The sequence below is a fragment of the Talpa occidentalis genome, unplaced genomic scaffold, assembly GCF_014898055.3.
Source record: "Talpa occidentalis isolate TD23 unplaced genomic scaffold, MPIMG_talOcc4v2.1 talOcc4.4, whole genome shotgun sequence".
In the NCBI taxonomy this organism is placed as follows: domain Eukaryota; kingdom Metazoa; phylum Chordata; class Mammalia; order Eulipotyphla; family Talpidae; genus Talpa; species Talpa occidentalis.
In genome coordinates, this window is record NW_023604295.1 from 128,695,891 (window position 1) to 128,718,789 (window position 22,899).

The 22,899-nt window shown below is 42.9% G+C and overlaps 1 protein-coding gene and 1 pseudogene across 2 annotated transcripts; both read right to left on the reverse strand.

Moving 5' to 3' along the window:
- Positions 1 to 591: 591 nt before the first annotated feature.
- TRIML1 (tripartite motif family like 1) lies at positions 592 to 8,218 on the reverse strand. 2 transcript variants are annotated; one of them, XM_037524719.2, is made up of 6 exons: positions 7,602 to 8,217; positions 7,264 to 7,359; positions 5,843 to 6,073; positions 4,512 to 4,534; positions 4,237 to 4,334; positions 592 to 1,835 (listed from the first exon to the last, which is right to left on the reverse strand). In XM_037524719.2, the coding sequence occupies exons 1-6, from the start codon at positions 8,016 to 8,018 to the stop codon at positions 1,285 to 1,287; spliced, it is 1,416 nt and encodes a 471-aa protein (XP_037380616.1). In that variant the 5' UTR covers positions 8,019 to 8,217; the 3' UTR covers positions 592 to 1,284. The 2 variants fall into 2 exon arrangements, with proteins under 2 accessions (XP_037380616.1, XP_037380617.1); XM_037524720.2 differs by lacking the exon at positions 5,843 to 6,073 and having other exon boundaries at positions 7,602 to 8,218.
- A 3,376-nt stretch (positions 8,219 to 11,594) lies between these two features.
- LOC129146804 (60S ribosomal protein L4-like) lies at positions 11,595 to 12,280 on the reverse strand (annotated as a pseudogene).
- Between the last annotated feature and the right edge of the window lie 10,619 nt (positions 12,281 to 22,899).

Below are 22,899 nucleotides of genomic sequence, written 5' to 3' on the forward strand. Positions count from 1 at the left end.
AAATGTTAACAATGGCCCTACCATATGACCCAACAATTCCACTCTCAGGTACCTATGCGAAGAATACTAAAAAAACAATTCAAAGGGATATTAGATACGCCTGTGTATATTATATACTACAGATAGTATAAACTCCTATGTTCACTCTAGTCTATTTACATTAATTATGTTATTGTGGCCAAGGACAGAGAAGTGGGTAAACTTAATAAAGGTGCAGTCATGTGTGGGTTAAGTTCTGCCCGTTCTCTTGACTAGCACTGACTTATCTGAGGGTGTACTGCTAACCTCTGTGATTGGTGACATTATGCAATGTAAGCAGAAAGAATTTTTTTTTTTAAAAAAGCCTGCAAGGACAGAGTACTAAAAACGTGGAACATGAGAGAAGACCTCTAACAAAAGGTGATCTGAGGTCAACCAAGAGCGGCTCCACTCGGTCACCACCCCTTCCTCACAAACCCTGACTGTTGACATAGCAAGTAAATTTAATGATCCTTTCAGGGACTGAAGTCCTTCTGCTCATAGTAAATAGCAAAAGCGCAGAGAATAATATTATGTGAAACCCAGTCAAATCACTTGGCACCCATAGCCTTGATACATTTATTCAACAGAGACTTTGTTTTGTCATCTTTAAACATATGAAACTACTAAAGGTCCCAGCTCCTTGTGATTACAGTAACAAATCACATGATGACATTCACACAAATATTTGCAGCATTCTGAACACAAGACCCTTCCTGATTACAAATACTTTAAACACTATGGGAAGGGAAGAAAAGCAACTTTTCAGAGAAAGGTAATCTTGAGACCTTCTCACCAACCCTGCAAAGGAAAACCCATGCCTTTGGCCCCCAGAAAGGTTTGGACTGTCCAGCAAGCCCAACTCTGCACATAGGACAAAGACACACTCAGCAGAGTTTTTTGAGAGTCAAATAAATACACTTAGGAAAAAATGACATATATATTTATAACACTGACTTATGATGGAGGGGTTGGGAATAATAGGGGCTAGTGCTAGCTCTCTGTGTTTAGTGACCAGCACATATATTGGGCAGTCTAGGAAATGGATTTAGTTAAAGACACTGAATATGATCATTTTTCTCCTATTGATGTTGAAAGTTGATTGATTTGGCTGTTCACTGCAGGCTCAAATTACTGGAAGCTCTTGGGGAGAGTTTTCTTTCAGATCACCTGATGTTAATACTGTCAATGCATTCCATCATCTTAATTAATAGTCATCTATTGGTCTTAGACCTCCGCCTCAACGAAGGCTCGGGGGCATTTTCCTCAGGCAAGGCTGTTCAGCGAGCAGATGGTGAGAGGGCCTGTGTTGGTCCCTTCATTTGGGAGGCAAGGGGAAAAGATAGGCCTCAGAGCCTCTTGGAATGAGGTGGGAGGGAAGCTGTAGATGAGAGACTCCTCTGTCACATTGTAGAAGGCTATGTGTCCAGATTCATAGTCTAAGAAAACACCAACCTTGTGCACAGGCTCTCGGACATGTTGACCTTTTAAAGGTGATGAGATCCAGAGACTGTAATCATCTCCAATTTTTAAGCCAATAAGTGAGAAGAGGGCCCCGGGCGGCTTTGGGAGATTCCCCTTCCTGCTCAGCGAGTCCTTGCATATGCCTACTTCCCACTCAGTCTTGTTTCCCACGTCCACCTCCCAGTAGTGTCTCCCGCAGGTGAAGGTCTGAGCCCCCAACACCGTTGCAGACTGGTCAAATCTTTCTGGGTTGTCAGGTAGCTGCTGTTGGATTCCGCCGTGTCTCACACTCCTCAGATCCTCAGACAAGACCAGGTAGGCGTTGGCTGTGGCTGGATCCAGACTTATGTCCGCTGCAAGAGGAGACAAGGGTGAATTCTCCTTTGCATTCTCAAAAACCCTCATATATATGAAGGATAGAGCTTTAGTATTCAGTTTGATTTTTTTATAATATAATTTGAGTAGGGTGGGATTTTTGCTTTGTTTACAGCAGAATCCCTAGTACTTCTGTCATTGTTTTGCCAGAGTGAACTTTTTTTTTTAAGACTAGCACTTATTTTTTTAATTCTAAATGTTTGGTATTTAGGGAAAAAAAAAGAAAGTTTTTTTTTTTTTTTGTAAAAGTAATGCAAACATACACAAAATTGAAGAAAGGATATAACCCAGAGAGTGAACTTCTAAAAGGAAAGAGAAGAGGCCTCCATGGTGGCCTAGGGGTTAAGTCTCCACACTGTCACCACTGTAGCCTGAGTTCAATCCCCCTCCAGGGAGGTGACCCACATGGCACAGCAGACCTCTCCTGTCTCACCTGCTGCTCCCCTCAGCAGTGTATTTTTAGTCAATCTGCCTTTTCTGTTACCTGCTCTGTCTCTGGTGAATCCTCTAACCCCCTGTACCTCTGGCCTACACCCCAGTTCTTCTACACAAAAAGACAGGAAAAAAAAAAAAAAAAGACGCATTAGAAAAAAAGCAACAGAAGAGAGTTGTGTGTGTGGGCAGTGAGCTTGAGCCTGGAGAGGAGGGAGGGGAATCTCAGATAATGGAAATTGTTCTGTTTACAAGAAAATTTAGAACTCAGCTATTTATCCACACAGGGAGTAGCCTTTGCTGTTTACATTCACTTTAGCCAAGATTGGTTCTGGTTCTTCAGCTTGGGTGGGAGAGAAATGTAGGCAGTTACTATTTACTGAAATACTTTGGTATCAAGCATTTTCTGTACATTATCACATTTAATCATGTCAAGCATTTTTGTTTTGTTTTTTTTTTTCATTTTTATAAAAAGAAAGCTGTGGTCAGATGTCAGAAGATGACTAAGATATCAGAATTACTGAGTGTTTGAGTATTTTTCATGATGTCATGGCTAATGCAGCCACTGATGACACTTGAGGTAGCACGTTGTGAGCTAGTGAGACCCTCCTCTCTCATCCTCCTAAGAGGACATCACTGAGGAAGCTGCCAACTTTCATTTACTCTCCACGTGAGATGATACGTCCCTATCATATAATTTAATGCTTTTTAAAAAAGACCAATTCCCTATCATAATTAATTATCTGTGTGAATAATGTCTGTCTCTTGAATTTGTTGAAAAGTTCCACAAAAGCAAAGACATTGTCTGTCATCATTGTAAATATGCACAGGGCCTAATAACATAGCACCTCACACCTAACAGCCACTTACCAAGTATCTATTGAATCCAAAGTCCATTAGACCTTCTTCTGAACACTTGACTGCCAACAGGATAGAAGTTGAGAACTAAAGCTGACCTCTCATTCAAAAGGGTAGTTCTTTGAGTTCTCTCACTAGGGTTTTAGAGTTCAAGTCAGGGGCCTCCCCGGTGGCGCAGCGGTTGAGCGCTGGGTTGCGAAGCTGCCCGCAGCCTCTGCAGTGCTCCCAGGCCACCGGAGGAGGGTCCCACATGGCGCACAGACCTCTCCTGCCGCCTGCTGCTCCCCTCAGCAGTGTATTTCGTCGGTCTGCCTGTTCTGTTCCCCGCTCTGGCTCTGGTGAATTCTCTCACCCTCCCGCGCTTCTGACTGTACCCAGTGCTTGTACAAATAAATAAATAAATAAATCTTTAAAAAGAAAAAAAAAGTTCAAGTCAATTTTTATCTTGACAAGAACAGAGGTAGAAAAGCAGAAACCCCTGCAGGATGGGTGTGTGTGTGTGTGCGTGTGTGTGTGTGTGTGTGTGTGTGAGAGAGAGAGAGAGAGAGAGAATAAAATAAATAATGCAGAACAATACAATCACATATGAAAGACCAGGACTCAAAATAAAAATAAACAGACAACTATAAACCAGAAACATTCTGCAGGGGAGGAGGAGGGAGAGGGATTGGAATGAGGAGGTAAGAGCCCAGGGGACTGTGTGATGGTGCACAGGTGATTTGGTGGTGGAAATTCCTTGGGGACCACTCCCGAGAAAAGCAAGCAAACATTGTTAATCAATGAACAATGATGTAGAATATATATAAATAAAAAAAAAGAAAGACCAGGATTCTTTAGACAGAAAACAATGCCAGATCAAACATGAGTCACCCCACTGCTTCCTTCTGCTTCCAGCGGAGGGATGGACTGTGCCCGAGCCGTCCCTGGTGTTCAGTGCTGGCTCAGAATACCTTCAACAAGAGCCTGACACCTGAATGGTGAATATTCTTATTGTGAAAACCTGCCTAAGCACAGAGTTTTGCATCCCCTGACGTAGAGTTGCGTAAATGCTGGAAATCCCTGAGGCTGTGACAAATGGGGCTGACTTACTGCTAAATTTTCTTAGCATCTCCCTCATTCCAGTGATGCGGCACAGACTCAGTCTTGTGATGGTGGCCTCTGGACACTGAAGCAAGAGTGGTTCACTCCTGAGAAAAGCAAAAACAGTCACTGTCTCCTCCACACCGACAGCATAACCTGCTCCGACGCCAGGGTCCTGCTCATTTTCCCTAACAACGTGGACACTCTCATTCCCATCTGATAACCAGTTTCATCAGCACCACATCCCCGAGTCTTGCAGAACTGGACACAGAGTGAAAACCTACCTTTCCAGGGTTCCTCGCACATCCTAAGGGTGTAAAAGAAAGAACATTAGTATTTGTGTTTTTCCCATGAGCAAAGACTGACTCCATTTTGGGTAAAATTCTTTGCAAATTTCATAAAATCTACCTCCTGTGGCTTTAGAGCACCTTGAATGAGGGAACAAATCTAGGGGGAAAATCCACAAGTCAGGGCCTCCCTGGTGGCACAAGGGGTTAAGTCTCAGCACTATGAAGCTATCTGCAGCCACTGCAGCACAAGTTCAATCCTGGCCAGGGAGCCAATCCACACGGCACAGCAGACCTCTCCTGTCTCACCTGCTGCTCCCCTCAGGAGTGTATTTCAGTAGATCCACCTGTTCTGTTCCTCACTCTATCTCGGTGAATACTTTCACCAACCCCCGCATCTCTGGCCTACACCCCAGCTCTTGTATGCATAAATAAATAAAATAAATCTTTAAAAAAATTCCCCAACTCCATCTAGGAGTGGGCTCTTGTAAACATGGGGTTTTTGTCACAATGACTGGATTCTACTGGATTCTACTTTGTCTTTTTCTCATATCATCACTCTGTCAAGAGCACTTGTTGCTGACAAAAGAGCCAAATACTGTTCTGATTATCCAGGGCTGTGGGAATCAGAGATAAATAAGCAGAGGAAAGAGGCCTAGGGAGAAAGGATGTGCAACCTGTGTCTGGTTGGAGTGGGTTGTTTGGAAGGCACTACACTCAATAGCATTTTGTGGAGGCAATCCAGGAAAGAGACTCGTGGTTGGCATTGGCTCGCATAACTTATGTTTCAGATGGTCTGGGAAAGGCAGTAGAAAGGCAGGGAGCAAAGATCATGAGGAATATGGGCTCCATGCACAGAATACCTGGGTGCTACCACCTGCTCGCTATCTGATAGGCAAATTTCCTAACTGCGTAGTTAGGAAAAGAATAGAAGTGTTAAATATAAACCCATTTTGTAGATAACAGTCACCTGTAACACATGTCGTAACAGTATTTAAACTCATCGGGTTTTTGTGAAGATTAAATTTTATGGGCCCAGCACACTGAATGCTCCCTAAACTTGTAATTGGAAAAGCTGAGATTGCAGAAAGGAAGGAGCAGCAGAAACTGGGGTTCATCAAGCTTGGTGGAGGTAGGCATTCCCCCGGGTTTTTTTCACCTCCTCTTCAAGACTTTCCTTATACTACAGAATGTTCATTATTTAGAAAAACTATTTTGAGGCCAGAATTTAGTTTTTGTAGATATATAAAGAAAAATTTATCTCATATGACTTGAATCTTATCAGTTACTTTATGTTCTATTTCCATGAATCTCCCCACTACTCTTACCTCTAAGGATTCTACAATTGCGTTCTGACATGTGGACTCTATCTGTTCAATCAGCTTGGTTAGGCTTCTTATTTGCTGGGTCAACTTAAGCTCATTGTCCCTCAGTTTCTTCAAGTTTTCTCTTTCCTCTTTTTCCAGTAGCCGGAGCTGTATCTGCTCCTCCTCCTTTAGGAACTGGTGCATTTTTATGTATTCTGACACAACAGCCTGTTTACAAGTCTTTGTCTCTTCCTGCCATCACACATATATGTGTGTACACACACACACATGCACACAACAGGACAAAGTTAGTAACAGAAACACCTATGCAAATTTTTAATTCTTACAAAGTCCTAGAGTTCCATCATGACAACTCTTGAAACCTGACACATGACATATATTCTATTAACTAACTAGGTCGATTGTTTGATGTTTTAAATGTAATAGTAAATAGATCCAGAAACTGTCTTTCTAGTGAATGACAATATGAAGAAACTAAAAAAAAAAGTATATATATATATATGTATATATACACTGACAGGTGCTGACCTGTGCTACGAAGAAAAATAAAGCAAAATAATATGTGCACAAAAAATATGAGTATCTTTGTTTATTTAGCAAAAGTTGGCACTGGATAACACTAGGGATAGACAGGTACGCCACAAATATTCTTATTAAGAACTCTATGTTTTAGGATAATCAGATGAAGACATTTTTTAAATGTCTGATTAAACATTTAGTTTTAGCTAGACAAATCAAGTTCCCATCTGTGAGTAACCTTGAACATCTCTTCATGTGTATCAAATCAAGCAACTGTTATGTCTTTGTTTCCCTTTTTCCCCACTGAAGCATGAGATATTTTTATTGATTGCCATCCTATGCCAATAAATGTATGTCTGTGAATATAACTTGTATTTTAAATCATAGTCAGAGCCATAATAGAGGTAGCCATGCTGTTGTATGACAAGCAGGAAAACAACCAGGGGATCCCATGAGCTGAGTCTAGAGATTCCCAGGTAGAAAACAGAGGAAGACAGTCCAAAGCCACAACTCTGCGGATAGTAGGACTGGGCTGGAAACAGTAGTCTTCATTCCCTGATAATTCGCTTGGCAGCCCTCATAGAATCACATACAAGTTGCAAAACAAAAACAAAAATAGACAACAGAGGGCTTCCCTGGTGGCCCCAGGGTTAAGACACAACCTATGAAGCTATCCACAGCCACTGCAGCACGAGTTCTATCCCTGGCCAGGGAGCAACCCACATGGCACAGCAGACCTCTCCTGACTCGCCCGCTGCTTCCCTCAACAGTGTATTTCAGTCAGTCTGCCTGTTCTGCTCCCCACTCTGTCTCTGGTGAGTTCTCTCACCTCCACATCTCTGGCCTGTTCTTGTATGCGTAAACAAATAAATCTTTAAAAAAAATAGACAACAGATACTTACCGTACACAGTATCACTCTCTCCTTTTCATGGTTTAATATAACCTGAGTTTCCTTTTTCTTTTTACGCAAAAGATTTAGGGTTTCCTGGAGTTTCTCCTGCAATAGAAACAAACTCACTGTGGCAAATGAACAGAGCACCAGGTCATGCAGGGGCCCTGAAGACCAGCAACAACCAGATGACTGGGACCCTAAACCAAAGGGTGAAGCAGGGTACACACGGAGTTTGTAGTCTGGTGCCTGGACATCAGCACCGAGAGCATCAGTAATACAGAATATTGTGGAGGTTAATTGATGGAACGTGATTTGTGCTGAGGTTGATAGTGTGCAGCCAATCTTACTTTGTGATGTTCCCCAGCCTCACTGGACAGATACACTCTGTTTCCTCCATGATCTTGAGTTGAGAAAGCCTTCACACTCTTTTCATCATCAGACAACAGCTTAACGGTTGCCAGCATTCTCCTAAGCTCGCCCTCACTCTGCAGCACCTGGCGTCTGAGTTGCTTGCCGATGCCAGCCAGCCTCCCCAAACGCTCATTGGGCTGGAAATGTGGCGTCTCCAAGGTCCTCCAGCACTCTGGACAAGATAAAGGAGTGTTATGTTCCTCCCAGCTCTTCAGGAGACACACGAGACAAAAGTTATGCCCACATTCAGTGGTCACTGGGTTGGTGAAATAGTCCAAGCAGATGAAACAGGTCAGTTCTTCCCTGAGATTCTCCATCAGATCTGCGGTAGATGTTTTCTCAAAGAAGGACATTGTGGCAAAGTCACACCTCTCTTCTAGGATTAGAAAAGTCCTCCCCGAGGTTCTATTGTGCTGAGTAACAAATGGGTGTTCAGTTGCTATGTTGTTATATCAAGAAACTCTTACTGTCCCCTGAGCCTGATTTCACCAATGGACATACTCGGCCAACACAAAGCCAATTGTGACTTAATGTGGAATCCCTCTGCACTGGGTTCATCATCAACCCTAAACTTTTAAGGAATCATTCACTATGCAGGTCACAGCCAGACACTGAGGGTATTTCTAATGGAGTTCCTCTTTCAAGAGTTTGTTATTGTATAAAACAGCACCATGGAAATATTTGAATAGATTCATTTTGGTCTGGAAGTGTGGGTAATTGGGTGTAAACCAGCACAGAGTTTTAAATTGTGATGAACTCTGGTAATATTTGTTTTTTTTTTTTTTTTTTTAATTTTCTAGAGGCATGTCTTATTTATCTATTTGTTTGTTTGTTTGTTTGTTTGGTTTATACATGCACTGGGTACAGTCAGAAGCCGGGAGGGCGAGAGAATTCACCAGAGCCAGAGCCGGGAGTAGAGCAGGCAGAAGGACCGAAGTACACTGCTGAGGGGAGCAGCGGGCGGCAGGAGAGGTCTGCGCGCCATGTGGGACCCTACTTCGGTGGCCGGGAGCAGCCGGGGATGGAACTGGCGCCGCAGAGGCCTCGGGCAGCTTCGCAACCCAGCGCTCAACCGCTGCGCCACCTGGGAGGCCCGAACTCTGGTAATATTTGAATTGGAATAGGGTCCAAATCTTTTAGAAAACTTCACTAATAAAATTTAGTTGAGAAACTGAAGGAAGAAAACTCTAATTTATATCCCTTCTCTCATTAGACCCTTTCCTGTACTTAACCAAAGTCTATAAAGCTCTTGCTCTTTTATCAGGTACTATGTCCTTTTATTTCATTTTAGTCATCCCAACAAAACGAGAACAATTCCATTGAAGTATTCCCTGACTTTAGATGTACAGTGAATCACCAGAGTTATATTTATTGTTCTCCCCTGCAGAATACCTCTTTGCCACCATAGAAAGCATCTAAAACATCATCGTTGTTAGAAGTTGCCTCAAAAAGCCATGCACTATGGAGTAGATGAAAAGAAGTATATTTCAGTTTAAATATAATCTTCCTCACTACTTTTTTACTCTTTGAAAATGTCTAAATTGGATCTCTTAAACCCCTTATCAGTTTCTACTGGATAGAAATTAAATATGCAGTCATTATTTTCAGACCTCTAGAAAATTAATGTAGCCTATGCAGACTGTGTACAAAGACTACTGAGATTAGGGCCAAATCCTATAAATTCGCTATGCCAGATGTTCATAAATTAGTTTTCATCATTGCCTCCTCTCCATTCATGGGACCTTAAAACTCTTCTCAGAGTCTAACCAGTTCCGCCCTCCCATCAAGTTCATGGTACCTTATTTCTATTGTTATCCTGTCATTCTCCAGCTGGCAGTCTTCCATGGGCCTCCATTTCCCAGGTTACTCCATTAATTCCTTTCTGATATTCATGGTTCCAGCCAACCCTTCTGTCCTACTTGTCTCCAACAGGAGATTGGTTGTTTTCTTTTCTTGACTTTTGTAAAAAGAACTTTTTTGGCCTGAAATTGTTCTTACTCCACCTTCCTTCCTCTTAGTCAAACACATCTGAGGTCACTAATTCAAAATGTTTTAATCTTATGTCTTTTGTAGATAGCATTTGTAAATTATTGGAAGGGGAATTTATGCTAACAAAAGGAAAGAGCAAAGTTTTATACTAGTTATAGAGGAAGAGTGGTCACATCAGTCTGGGGTCAGGAAATCTCTTCTGCTTAGATTGCTTCTAGGCTATTAACTGGAACACTTCAAAATATTGCCAGGAGTTAGTCCTAAGTAAGGGCCTTGCAAAATAATACCACAGTCTGCCATTACCAGGAAAAGAATTTATGAACTACAAGTTACAGTCAGTGTGTTATTCTCACACAAACCCAGAAGGTGTCTCTCACATTCACCAAGATCTTTAGAAGAAGCCTTAGAACAGAGTCATGGTACATCACACAGCCTACATTCTGACTTAGATTGGGGAGACTAGGACATTCTAAGTTCCAATCACATTGATCTGTTCATTTCCATTCCCACGTCCAAATAAACTTTCAGAAATTTTTAGTACAATAAACATATCTCATTGCTTGGTGACCAGAAGTCATTGCATATAGCAAAGGCTCAATTTATCTATAAATATGTTTTAAATTAACAAATAGAGGGGAGACTTACTTCCCTGGTGGCCCAAGGGGTTAAGGCTCAGCACTATCAAGCTATTGGCAGCCACTGCAGCATGAGTTAGATCCCTGGCCAGGGACCTGACCTACATGGTGCAGCAGACCTCTCCTGTCTGGCCCGCTGCTCCCCTCAGCAATGTATTGCAGTTAATCTGTCTGTTCTGCTCCCCACTCTGTCTCTGGTGAATCCTCTCACCACCCTCTGCACCTCTGGTCTACATCCCAGCTCTTATATGCATAAATAAATAAAATAAATCTTAAAAAAATAGGGGCTATATCATTATACAATCATAAGCTTATATCTATCTGGAAGCCAAGAAACTATATCATCTGACAACTTTCTATAGATGGTGAAGAATATTGACAGAAAATAAATTGAATTGGTCCCCCTGAACTTGCTTATTACATGAATCAGGTCAAGGCTAAGAAACTGGGTCTCCTATTTCCCCATCATTCTCTTTTGTCAACACACTACACTGGATCTCACTTGCCTTATGCATGAAAATTTCCCATTACCTCAGAGAAATGAATACTGTCCATGTACTTTCAGAAGGAAATTAGACAATGGTCATTGTGATGTAATATTTTGACAGGTATCTGAAACCACCTGCCACATTCACTATTGGGAATGCAGACTTTTTGCCATCTCTCTGAACATGCTGATTAATTTCTGGATGATGAAATTCATGGAGTGGACCAGCCAATCCAAAATACATCACAGCAACCCTCACTGCACTGCAATACCATGCCTGAGCTCTGAGACCAGCAAACTCAAATAGCTTCTGTGTCTCCCTCTGAGGAGGTGACCATAGGGATAATCCAAGAGGACCCCCAGTCACAACAGTCACCCACATGCAGCGGGAGCACCCAGAAAAGAGGGGTTTTCAAGATATAAGAGAGCTTATTTATTGGTGAAGGCAGAAGGTATTATTTGAAACATAACTTGCTTGAAAGTTTGCTTTAAAAAATGTTTGTTATTTCACATCGGTGTAAAAAAGAGAGGTTATCCAACAAATGGTTTAGGAAAAGTAGGAGTAACCATCTGGGAGGAAAAAAAAAACAAAGTTGGATTTCTACCTAACAACTTACACCTTACAATGTGTATTCCAGATGTGTGTGTGTTATGTTTTCCACACTCCAATCAAGAATTTCTACTTCTATTATTCCCTTTGTATTACTTCTTTCACCTCATTTACTTATTTTTTTTCCCTCGCTGAATCTCCATTCAGGTCTTTATTCAAAATTGCTGTCCAAGATGATCTGTCCTATATAGTACAAGCAGATTTAAGTTCATGCTGCAGACTTCTTTTCTTCGTGGTGGGTTCTTTTCTGCTGGCGTCTCTTCAGCTGCTGGCTTCTTGGCCTTGGCAGCCTGTCTTCCCAACAAAGGCTTTTTTGGTTTCGTCACACCAACGACCTTCTTCCCTTTCTTCCCAACCTCAGGCGTCTTGCCTGCAAACCCCTTCTCCTCTGATTTGGCTTCTGGGGCTGCTGCCGCCTTATCACTGCAGTCCCAACCGTGGCTGTCGGGACTGGTGTCCCGCGTGGTCTCTGCATGTGGTTTTAGCTTCAGCTTGATTCTCACGTGCTTCAGTGGATTCTCCTTCGGGGCTATGCCACGAATCTCTGTGGGCTCTCAGAGGGCTCCACAGATCTCTAGGCTTCTCAACCTTCTGCTAAGATGGATCTTGAGCCCCATGTGTGTGGGGAGCTTGCAGTTGGTCTTGAGGGAGGCTGCTTTCTACAGAGGTGGATCAGCTACGTTGGGAAAGTGCTTTCAGTCCAAATGCAGAAACTTCCCACATGCCCACCAAGAGCAAGTTTCAGAAAGTCCAGTGAACTCTCATTAAGTGAAGTCATTCCAGGCATGTATCCAAAGGCCCAAAGACATGGATGCCATTGTCCTCGTTAACATGTTAAGGCTCCCTGCTCTGGCTACCAGGACGGTTTCACATCCTGCCCTGGCCAGCTCTCATCTGTGAGAGTCACAGAACTTTTTGATGTCATTTTATTTAAGATTTATTTCATTTATTTATGCATACAAGAGCTGCGGTGTAGACCAGAGATGTGGGGGTGGGGGATGAGAGGATTCACCAGAGACAATGAGGAGCAGAACAGGTGGATCTACTGAAATACATTGCTGAGGGGAGCAGCAGGGGAGACAGGAGAGGTCTGCTGTGCCATGTGGGTTACCTCCTTGGCCAGGGATTGAACTCAGGCCGCTGCAGTGGTAGTGCTGAGACTTAACCCCTAGGCCACCAGGGAGGCCCCCAAATTACTTTTAAATGACAATCTAAGAAAGAGAAATTAGAACATGTGGATAAAATACTTAATCTTAAACTATAAAGAGGTGTTCATGAATGTACACTTAAAAATATAACTCTTATACAAAATAGTCATTTTTAAAATAACAGGTCTAGTTATATATACTAATATATGACACAATAGTGAAACAAATGATTCGATTAAAAATATGGGCTTGTGACTTAACGAGCTCTTTCTCCAAAACACAAACACATACATAGAAGACCAGACAGCTCTTGAAAAGATGCTCAATCAGTAGTCATCAGGGAAATGCAAATCAGAATCACAATAAGATGTCACCTCACATTGTCAGGATGACCATTAGTTAAAAAAAAAAGAACAAAAAGATGAGGTTTTAACCCTTGTACACAGTTGAGGGGACCAAAATATGGTGCAGTGACTATGAAAATAATATGATGACTCCTTTAAAATTAAAAGTGGAACACCATATGATCCAGAAATACCACATCTCTATCCTAAACAATTGAAATCAAGATCTTGAAGAGGCATTAGCACTGCATGTTTCATTACATACTATTCACAAAAGCCAGGATGTGCAATCAATTGATGAATGAATGAATAAAGACAATGTGCAATATACCACAGAAGACTTACTCAGCCTTTAAAAAGAAGGAAATCAGGCCTCCCTGTGACGCAAGGGGCTAAGCATAGAACTATGAAGCTATCCACAGCCTTTGCAGCATGAGTTTGATCCCCAGACTGCCAGGGAGCTACCCACATGGTGCAGCAGACCCCTCTAGTCTCTCCCACTGCTCCCCTCAGCAGTATATTTCAGTCAGTCTTCCTGTTCTGCTCCCCACTCTGTCTCTGGTGAATCCTCTCACCCCCCACACCTCTGGCCTGTATCCCAGTTCTTGTGTGCATAAATAAATAAATCTTAAAAAAATAATAAAAATAAAAAGAAGGAAATCCTTCCATATGTGACAACATGTATGAAACTTGAAGATAATATACTAAGTTAGACAAGTACATAAGTACTGACATTCTATGTATATGAGATATCTAAAATAGATATCTAAAATAGAATTAATGGAACTCCCTCATGGTGCAAGGGGTTAAGACGCAACCTATGAAGCTATCCACAGCCTCTGCAGCACAAGTTCGATCTCCGCCAGCCAGGGAGCATCCCATATGGTGTGGCAGACCTCTCCTGACTCTCCCGCTGCTCCTGTCAGCAGTGTACTTTGGTCAATCTGCCTGTTCTGTTCCCCACTCTGTCTTTGGTGAATCCTTTCACTGCCCACACCTCTGGCCTGTACCCCAGGTCTTCTATGCATAAATAAATAAATCTTAAAAAAAAAAAATAGAGTTAAAATAGAATGGTGAGGGCCTCCCCGGTGGCGCAGCGGTTGAGCGCTGGGTTGTGAAGATGCCCGTGGCCTCTGCAGCACCGGTTCGATACCCGGCTGCTCCCCGGCCACCACAGGAGGGTCCCACATGGCGCGCAGACCTCTCCTGCCGCCCGCTGCTCCCCTCAGCAGTGTACTTTGGTCCTTCTGCCTGCTCTGCTCCCCGCTCTGGCTCTGGTGAATTCTCTCACCCTCCCGCACTTCTGACTGTACCCAGTGCTTGTATAAACAAAACAAACAAACAAATAAATAAATAAATAAAGCATGCCTCTATAAAAAAAAAAAAAAAAATAGAATGGTGATTACCAGAGGCGAGCAGGGAGGGGAAGTGGAGAGTTGCTAATCACAGGGCATCAAGTCTCAACTATGCAAGGAAGGTAAATTCTAGAGCTCTCCTATACAACCTAGTACTTTCTTAGGCTGGCAGATTTCAGTTAAGTATCCTTACCACAATAAAATAAAAATTTTAAAAAGAGAAAGTATAGAGGGCCTCCCCTGTGGCGCAGCGGTTGAGCGCTGGGTTGCGAAGCTGCCCGCAGCCTCTGCAGCACCAGTTCGATCCCCGGCTGCTCCCTGGCCACCGGAGGAGGGTCCCACATGGCGCGCAGACCTCTCCTGCCGCCCGCTGCTCCCCTCAGCAGTGTACTTCGGTCCTTCTGCCTGCTCTGCTCCCCGCTCTGGCTCTGGTGAATTCTCTCACCCTCCCGCGCTTCTGACTGTACCCAGTGCTTGTATAAACAAAACAAACAAATAAATAAATAAATAAAGTTATAGAGCACCATTAATAAAAAAAAAAAAATAAATAAAAATAAAAATTAAAAAAAAAAAAAAGAGAAAGTATAGAAAGACACACTAGTAAAGTTTGATATGGTAAGATTGATGCATTGGAAGGAATTGCTTTCACTTCTTTCATCAATTTTCACTTAATAGTATAGCCTTTAAAAAAACTTTCAATGTGATTTTAGTATTTTCTTTCAACAAAGAAATGTTGGGGAATGGAGTAGGAGCAAAGAAATTGAGATGTGACTTGTGGTAGACTAATGAGGCAATCTTCTTCAAGTTGAAGGATAAAACAGAGGTCTGGTTTAAGCTGGTTTAACCATTAAATTTGCTAATGGTTTTGTGGGTCAATAGCAGTTTTTATTTATTTCACCAAAAGGTTTTGAACTTCTTATCTATGAGTTTGGTGAGTTTGGTGTCAACAGAAGTAGAAATATGACTGAAAATTATTTCTCTTTTTTGGAAGTAGGAGCTTCCAAAGGAGTCAAAAATTAGTGCCTTAAGAGTGATAGAAGTTAAATTTTTTAAACTATTTTGGCATTTTGGTGGCAGAAATATTTCATTCTTGGGACAATCAGGAAGTACTTCTTGGGAAAAAAAAATGTTATTTGATCTGGATTTTTAAACTAAGAACTTAAAGTACATTTCAGATGAAGCAATAGTTACTATTTGAAATTGAGAAAACTGGGCCTCCCTGGTGGCGCAGGGGTTAAGTCTCAGTACTATCAATGCAATGGCCTGAGTTCAATCCCCAGCCAGGGAGCTAACCTACATCTGGCGCAGCAGACCTCTCCTCTCTCTCCTGTTGCTCCCCTCAGCAGTATATTTCAGTAGATCCACCTGTTCTGTTTCCCACTCTCTGGTGAATCCTCTCACCACCCCTCTGGCCTATACCCCAGTACTTCTATGCATAAATGAATAAATAAATCTTTTAAAAAAATAAAAATAATTGTGACTGTGAGAAAACTCTTGGAATTTTTGAGAGACATGATCTGAGAGTGGGTCAAAATATTACAAATGGGGGGCTTCCCCAGTGGCGCAGCGGGTTGAGCGCAGTGCTGTGAAGCTGTCTGCAACCTCTGCAGTGCGGGTTCGATTCCCAGCCAGCCAGGGAGATACCCACATGGTGTGGCAGACGTCTCCTGTCTCGCCCACTGCTCCCCTCAGCAGTGTTTTCGGTTGTCTGCCTGTTGTGCTCCCCAATCTCTGGTGAATTCTCTCACCCTCCCACACCTCTGACCCATACCCCCATTCTTGTATAAATAAATAAATCTTTAAAAAAATATTACAAATCAAATGAAAATTTTAGATTGTTGCATTCTTTTTATCTCAGAAATATTAGAAGATCTAATTATTTAGAAAGCAGTCATCTTAATTCTTCTTTATAGGTAGCACATTGGTCCTGCCAGCAAGACCCCCCAGGCCTGCAGTGAGGGTAGGGACCAGGTGCTGTAAATTCACAGATTCAATTAAAAGTTGTAACCCAACTCCTGCAGAGTTGCCCAAGTCACCAGCCACTGAGAGCTGCTTTCTTAAACTTCGAGAACATATACATCTTACAGGAGAATTTAAGGCGGGGTGTTTGGTGTATCTGTTTTTGTGGAGAATAAACCCTTTATTGTTCATTCCTTTGCTTTAAGAAAAGTTAACTGTTGAAAACTTACTTATTCCAGGCTTCATGCTAGGGACTTTATGTATTTTGTCGCTTAAAGAAATAAAAAGGAAGCTAATAAAAAGGAGATCATATGAGTTGGGAAGCCTGAGCAGGAAACTTTTTAAAAGCAGTTCAAACAAATTTTAGCAAATAAAAAATGAAAGGACAGCATCTTAATTTAGAATGGACTATTAAGAAAAAGGAGTTACAGTCTAACTTCTCTCCCTTTTTAATGAGACATATAGGCTTTGAGATTAGAAATAATTTGACTTACTACCATGTAATTCTGAATAGTAGTTAGTACTGGTAAAAGATAAAACTAGATTTCTTTAAAACTTTAAAGAGTTCAAAGGTTACTTGTTCTGTATCTTTCTTCTTTTATAAACCTATCACTTAATTCTGCAGGAATTACCAAACATCTTCACATTCTTGGTGTACTACACTCAGTAGATTTAGAGAAACATTTAACAGATTTAAACAACAGATTTAAATAACCATTCCATGTCAAACTAGTGTTTTATAGATAAGTAACACATGCTCATATCTATCAGCTCAGAGGCAGGTATTACAGATGAGAAATCACATTCTAGTTACAAAATTTACCCTTGACCCACAGAAGTGGATTGAACGCAGAAGCCATGAAATTATCCACAGGGCTATGCTGCCATTTCCACTGTATTGAATGAATTATAAACATTAAAATCAAGGAGTTCACAAACGTGGCCAAAGATAGGTTGGCTGGTTGTGCAGGGATCCATTCATGTCAAACACTGAGGGGGATGGGGTTTCTGCCTCCTTCCCCAACTACCCAGTGGTAATTGGCTCCAGGTACTGCCAGGTGGCGCTCCTCCCATGTTTAATGGTATAGTTACCCACGTGACGATCAGAAGAGTACTTTTAGGTAAAGTTTATGACACAGCTTTGAAAAGAAGAAATCAGGGGCTTCCCAGGTGGTGCAGAGAGAAGCAGGGTGCTTGTCAGAGGTGGTGCAGCGGGTTGAGCACAGTGCTGTGAAGCTGTCTGCAGACTGCAGCTGGGTTCGATTCCTGGCCAGCCAGGGAGATTCCCACATGGCGGGGAAGACCTCTCCTGTCTCACCCGCTGCTCCCCTCAGCAGTGCCTTCGGTCTGTCTGCCTGTTCTGCTCCCCACTCTGTCTCTGGTGAATCCTCTCACTCTCCTGCGCCTCTGGCCTGTACCCCAGCTATTATATAAATAAAAAAAATCAATCTTTAAAAAAAAGAAAAGAAGAAATCATAGGCAAAAACTCCATGACATTGAGTTAGAGATGTCTTTAGGGACTGAACTCCACCGGCAAGGAAAACAAAAGCAAATATAAACAAGTTGGACTACATCAAACTAAGAAACTTCTGTACAACAAAAGAAACTATCAGTCAAACAATGCAGTCTACTAAATGGGAGAAAATATTAGCACATCATACATCCAACAAGACACTAATATCAAAGATCCAAGAACACATACAACTAGACACAAAGAAAACAATAAACTCAATCAAAAAATAGGCAGAAGAACTAAATAAACACTTTTCCAAAGAAGATATAGATGGCCAACTAGGTACATGAAAAAGTGTTCATCATCACTTAACACCAGGGAAATGCAAATCAAAACCACAACCATCTCACATCTGTGAGAATAGTTCCTAGTCAAAAAACTTAGGAACAACAAATGCTGGATGCATTTGTTGCAGAGAAAAAGTGATCCTTTTGCACTGTTGCAGAGTGTAATGTGTTGCAGGGCATCCTTTTACATTGTTGGTGGGAAAATAGACTGGTCTAGCCCCTATGGAAAACAGTATGAAGTTTCCCCAAAATATTAAAAATAGATCTACCCTATGACCCGACCCAGCAACTCCACTCTTAGGTATCTATCTACCCAAAGAATGTGACAGCACTAATTCAAAGGGATATATGCATTCTTGTGTTCATTGCAGCACTATTTACAATAGCCAGGTTATGGAAACAACCTAAGTGTCCAGTATCAGATAAGTAGATTAAGAAGATGTGGTGTATATATACACAAAAATATCCACTCAGCTATTAAAAAAAATGTGAACTCTTACCATTTATAACATGAATGGAATTGAGGGGATTATGCTATGTGAAATAAGCTGGTAGGAGATAGACGAATACTGTATAAATCCACTTGTATGTGGAATATTGAGAAACAAAATATAGGAATTGACAAAACTAAACCAGAACACATCCTAGATATATGACTGCAGAATTGAGGTTACTAGAGGGGAGGAGGGGCGGGCAAAAGGGGGAGAGGCCAGGGCCTCCTCTGGTGGCTCAGGTGGTTGAGCACTGGGCTGTGAAGCTGTCTGCAGCCTCTGCAATGCCGATTTGATCACGCCGGCTGGGGAGGGTCCCACGTGGCGCACCAGACCTCTCCTGACTCGCCAGCTGCTCCCCTCAGCAGTGTATTTCATCAGTCTGCCTGTTCCGTTCCCCACTCTGTCTCTGGTGAATCCTCTCACCCTCCCGCACATCTGGACTGTACCCCGGTTCTTGTATAAATAAATAAATAGATAGATAGATAGATAGATAGATAGATATAAAAAAGAAAGGTGGGGCGGTGGCGCAGCGGTTGAGCACTGGGTTGCGAAGCTGCCTGCAGCCTCAGCCTCTGCAGCGCCGGTTCGATCCCCGGCTGCTCCCCGGCCACCAGAGGAGGGTCCCACATGGCGCGCAGACCTCTCCTGCCGCCCGCTGCTCCCCTCAGCAGTGTACTCCGGTCCTTCTGCCTGCTCTGCTCCCCACTCTGGCTCTGGTGGATTCTCTCACCCTCCCGCGCTTCTGACTGTACCCAGTGCATGTATAAAACAAACAAACAAACAAATAAATAAATAAATAAAACATGCCTCTATAAAAAAAAAAAAAGGTGGGGGAGGCCAGTGGGTTGTAGTAAAGCACTGTGGGTGCTTTAGTGGTAGGTGTGGTGACATGTATTTGAGGAGGTGTGAAACTACTCCCCTAAATCATTACAGTATTATAAATCAGTGTTATCTCAATAAATAAAAATATTATTCTAGAGATACAAATGTACAATTAAATGTAATATTTAAGAACTTCAGGTTCATTATCTGTATAAACTTAATTATTAACTATTAAAATACTTAACTACTGGGCCTCCCTGGTGGCACAAGGAGTTAATACATGGCACTATGAAGCTATCCACAGCCACTTCAGCACAAGTTTGATCCCCGGGCAGGGAGGTGACCCACATGGCACAGCAGACCTCTCTTGTCTCGCCCACTGCTCCCCTCAGCAGTGTATTTCAGTCAGTCCATCTGTTCTGCTCCCCACTCTGTCTCTGGTGAATTCTCTCACCCCCTCCATCTCTGGCCTGTACCCCAGCTCTTGTATGCATAAATAAATAAATCTTTAAAGAAAATAATTAACTACCATTTGACGACATAAAATAATTAAGCTTTAATATGGGACCAAACATGAGGGGAGCAACGGGCTGGACAGGAGAAGTCTGCTGCGCCATGTGGGTAGTTCCCTGGCTGGCCGGGGATCGAACTCATGCTGCAGAGGCTGCGGATAGCTTCATAGTGCTCTGCCTAACCCCTTGTGCCACCAGGGAGGTCCCAAGCATAAGGACTTTTGAGTGGCAAAATGTGCTAGAATTATTTAATAAGACTGAACTAACTAGGTCCTCCCTGGTGGTCCAGGGATTAAAGTCTCAGCACTATCAAGCTATCACCAGCCTGAGTTCAATCCCCCGACAGGGAGCTAATATACCTGGTGCAGCAGACCTCTCCTGTCTTGCCCTCTGCTCCCCTAGCAGCTTATTTCAGTAGATCCTCCTGTTCTGTTTCCCACACTGTCTTTGGTGAATGCTTTCACCCCCACCCTACACCTCTGGCTTACATCTCAGTTCTTACATGCATAGATAAATAAATCTTAAAAAAAAAAAAAAAAAAAGACTGAACTAACTAAAAGTTTCAGACATAATTCACTTATATAAATGCAAAACTTGCAGATAGTCTTAAGTGCCCTTGAGGCAACCCCTACTTCCAAATCCAATGTTATATAAGAAGGACGATGATGGAGCCGTGGAAAAACCATGTGAAACACCAAAACCCTAAAGAGTTGGAAAGAATGGAAGAGTAAGCACACCTCGATGACAGGAAGAAATAGGATGTGTTTGTTCCATACTTGATAAGTTTTCTCTTCAAACCACCAGTCATCTTATGGATGAAGTCTAACTTCCTTAAAGCTTTCCTAAGCTTTCATTACCCAACAATGATTACCTTAGGAATTTAGAGTCTTGGTCTTGGGCTCTAAGAGATTAATGAAAGATACTTCAGGGGGTGAAAAGGATCTTTGTTTTCCCTGCATCTCCCCAACCACCCCACCCACTTCCTGCCTTCCCAGCTGGAGCTTCCTCAGGGAACCATTTTCAAACCTCCTTCCATAATTAACTTCCTCCTCTCATGCATCTCAAAGTCCTTTGTACCTCTCCTTCTTGACCTTATTAGTGTTGTTACAATTTTGTATTTGATTCTTTGAATCATCTGTCTCTGTATTAAACTGTGATTTTCAGACTATTGACAATGACCCACTGGAACAAACAGACTTTGGTATAAGTTAGAACTCAAAGCTCATGAAACATACCTAGCTTTGCCTTGTAAAAGATATTGTGAGCTTTTGTTTTTAATTCTGATCATGATTCACTAAGCTGATACAGCAAGTGCAGACAGAACAACTATCTGATGACAGGGAGAACCATGCACTTTTTTCACACCATTACATTCTAACATCATACGGAGACCAGTGAGATAGTTGGATTAACAAATGACTGGATGAGAAGCTCAACTTTAAACTGCAGTTTGCTGTTCTATGTTAGACTCCCTTTGAAAAAAGATTTCACTTCTTAATCTAGAAAACCACTGAGAAGAATACATACTTGTTCCTAGTCTTCATGAAAATAAGGATAGGACGTGACACTAACTTTGGCAGCATAGGATCACAGTACTATTAACAATCAAACATGAAGATGTATGTAATATGCATGTGTTGGGCAGGGGTGTTTAGGCGTCTTCTCAATTCTGCCCATTGTCTCCATTCTATTCTTTTTTTAAAAAAAAGATTTATCCATTTATTTATACAAGCACTGGGTACAGTCAGAAGCGCGGGAGGGTGAGGGAATTCACCAGAGCCAGAGCGGGGAGCAGAGCAGGCAGAAGGACCGAAGTGCACTGCTGAGGGGAGCAGCGGGTGGCAGGAGAGGTCTGCGCGCCATGTGGGACCCTCCTGTGGTGGCCGGGGAGCAGCCGGGGATCGAACCGGTGCTGCAGAGGCTGCAGGCAGCTTCGCAACCCAGCGCTCAACCGCTGCGCCACCGGGAGGCCCTGTCTCCATTCTATTCTATACCTTATTTGGGACAGGGCAGTTATTGAAGAAGTCAAAGAGGGAAGGAAATAAAGAAAAGTATTTTCTTGGTATTGCCAAGCAGAGGAACCCTGTCTGTGTTCACAGAGTATTAACTTTCTCAGAGTAGTTTTGAGAGGCATGGCCATGTCTTGAGGACTTTCAGGTGAGGCTAAATTGTTTTAAGAACAGAATAGAGGGCCTCCCGGGTGGTGCAGGGGTTAAAAAGTCTCAGCACTATCAAGCTATTGTCAGTCACTATGGCCCGAGTTCCATCCCCTGCCAGGGAGCTGACCCACATGGGCACTATAGACCTCCCCTGTCTCATCCAGTGCTCCCCTCTGCAGTGTATTTCAGTGGAGCCACCTGTTCTGCTCCCCACTCTGTCTCTGGTGAATCCGCTTACCTCCCCCCTCCTGCCCCCCACCCCTCACCTCTAGCCTACACCCCAGTTCTTGTCTGTGATGTCAGTTTTTGGAGTCAGTGTGTTTGGAGTGGGTTCACTCTGGGAAAGATTTCACCAGAGCTTCCCTTTCAGCAGCACGCAGTGAGTTTCCCAGGGAGTTTCTCCACGAGGCAGAGACATTGGTTATATTTCAAGAGCAGGTTTGTTAGGGAAAGGGACAGAAGAGTGTAGGGTACATGAAAAACGATCAGGCTTTTCTGCCCTCCTGCCATTAGCATCAATGTTGGATCCCTGTGATCCTACATGCATGCCTGATGGTGGACACCTGGAGTAGGGTGTGGGCAGGCATAGGTGGGCACACCTGGGCAGACACAGGGCTTATAAGGGCGGCGTCACGGGGACGCCAGCAGAAGAGAAAGAGGAGAAAACAAGAGAGAAAGCAACAGCAGAGCCAGCAGAGCAGCAAAGGAGAAGCAGAGACCATGAGAGAATGCCAGAGAGCACAGAAGGAGTGAAGATTCGCCAGTCAGGGAGACAGGGGCCTCCCAGCCCCACCCTAGTCCTCCTGCCTTGTAGAAAGTTTAATGAAAGTCTGAAAAGCCACCGAGGGCTCCAGGACTCTCCTTTACCCATCCGCCTGGATCAGAGATCCTGCACCGGGCCTCCCCATGGCTGCAAAGAG

Excerpts from the sequence above, each read along its gene's own strand:
- TRIML1 (XM_037524719.2), bottom strand. The coding sequence starts at position 8,018 with ATGTCCTTCTTTGAGAAAACATCTACCGCAGATCTGATGGAGAATCTC. Across the intron at positions 6,074-7,263 it reads AGAGAGTGATACTGTGTACG|GAAGAGACAAAGACTTGTAA; the intron begins GTAAGTATCTGT and ends GTGTGATGGCAG. Across the intron at positions 4,335-4,511 it reads GTGCGAGGAACCCTGGAAAG|GAGTGAACCACTCTTGCTTC; the intron begins GTAGGTTTTCAC and ends TGCTTTTCTCAG.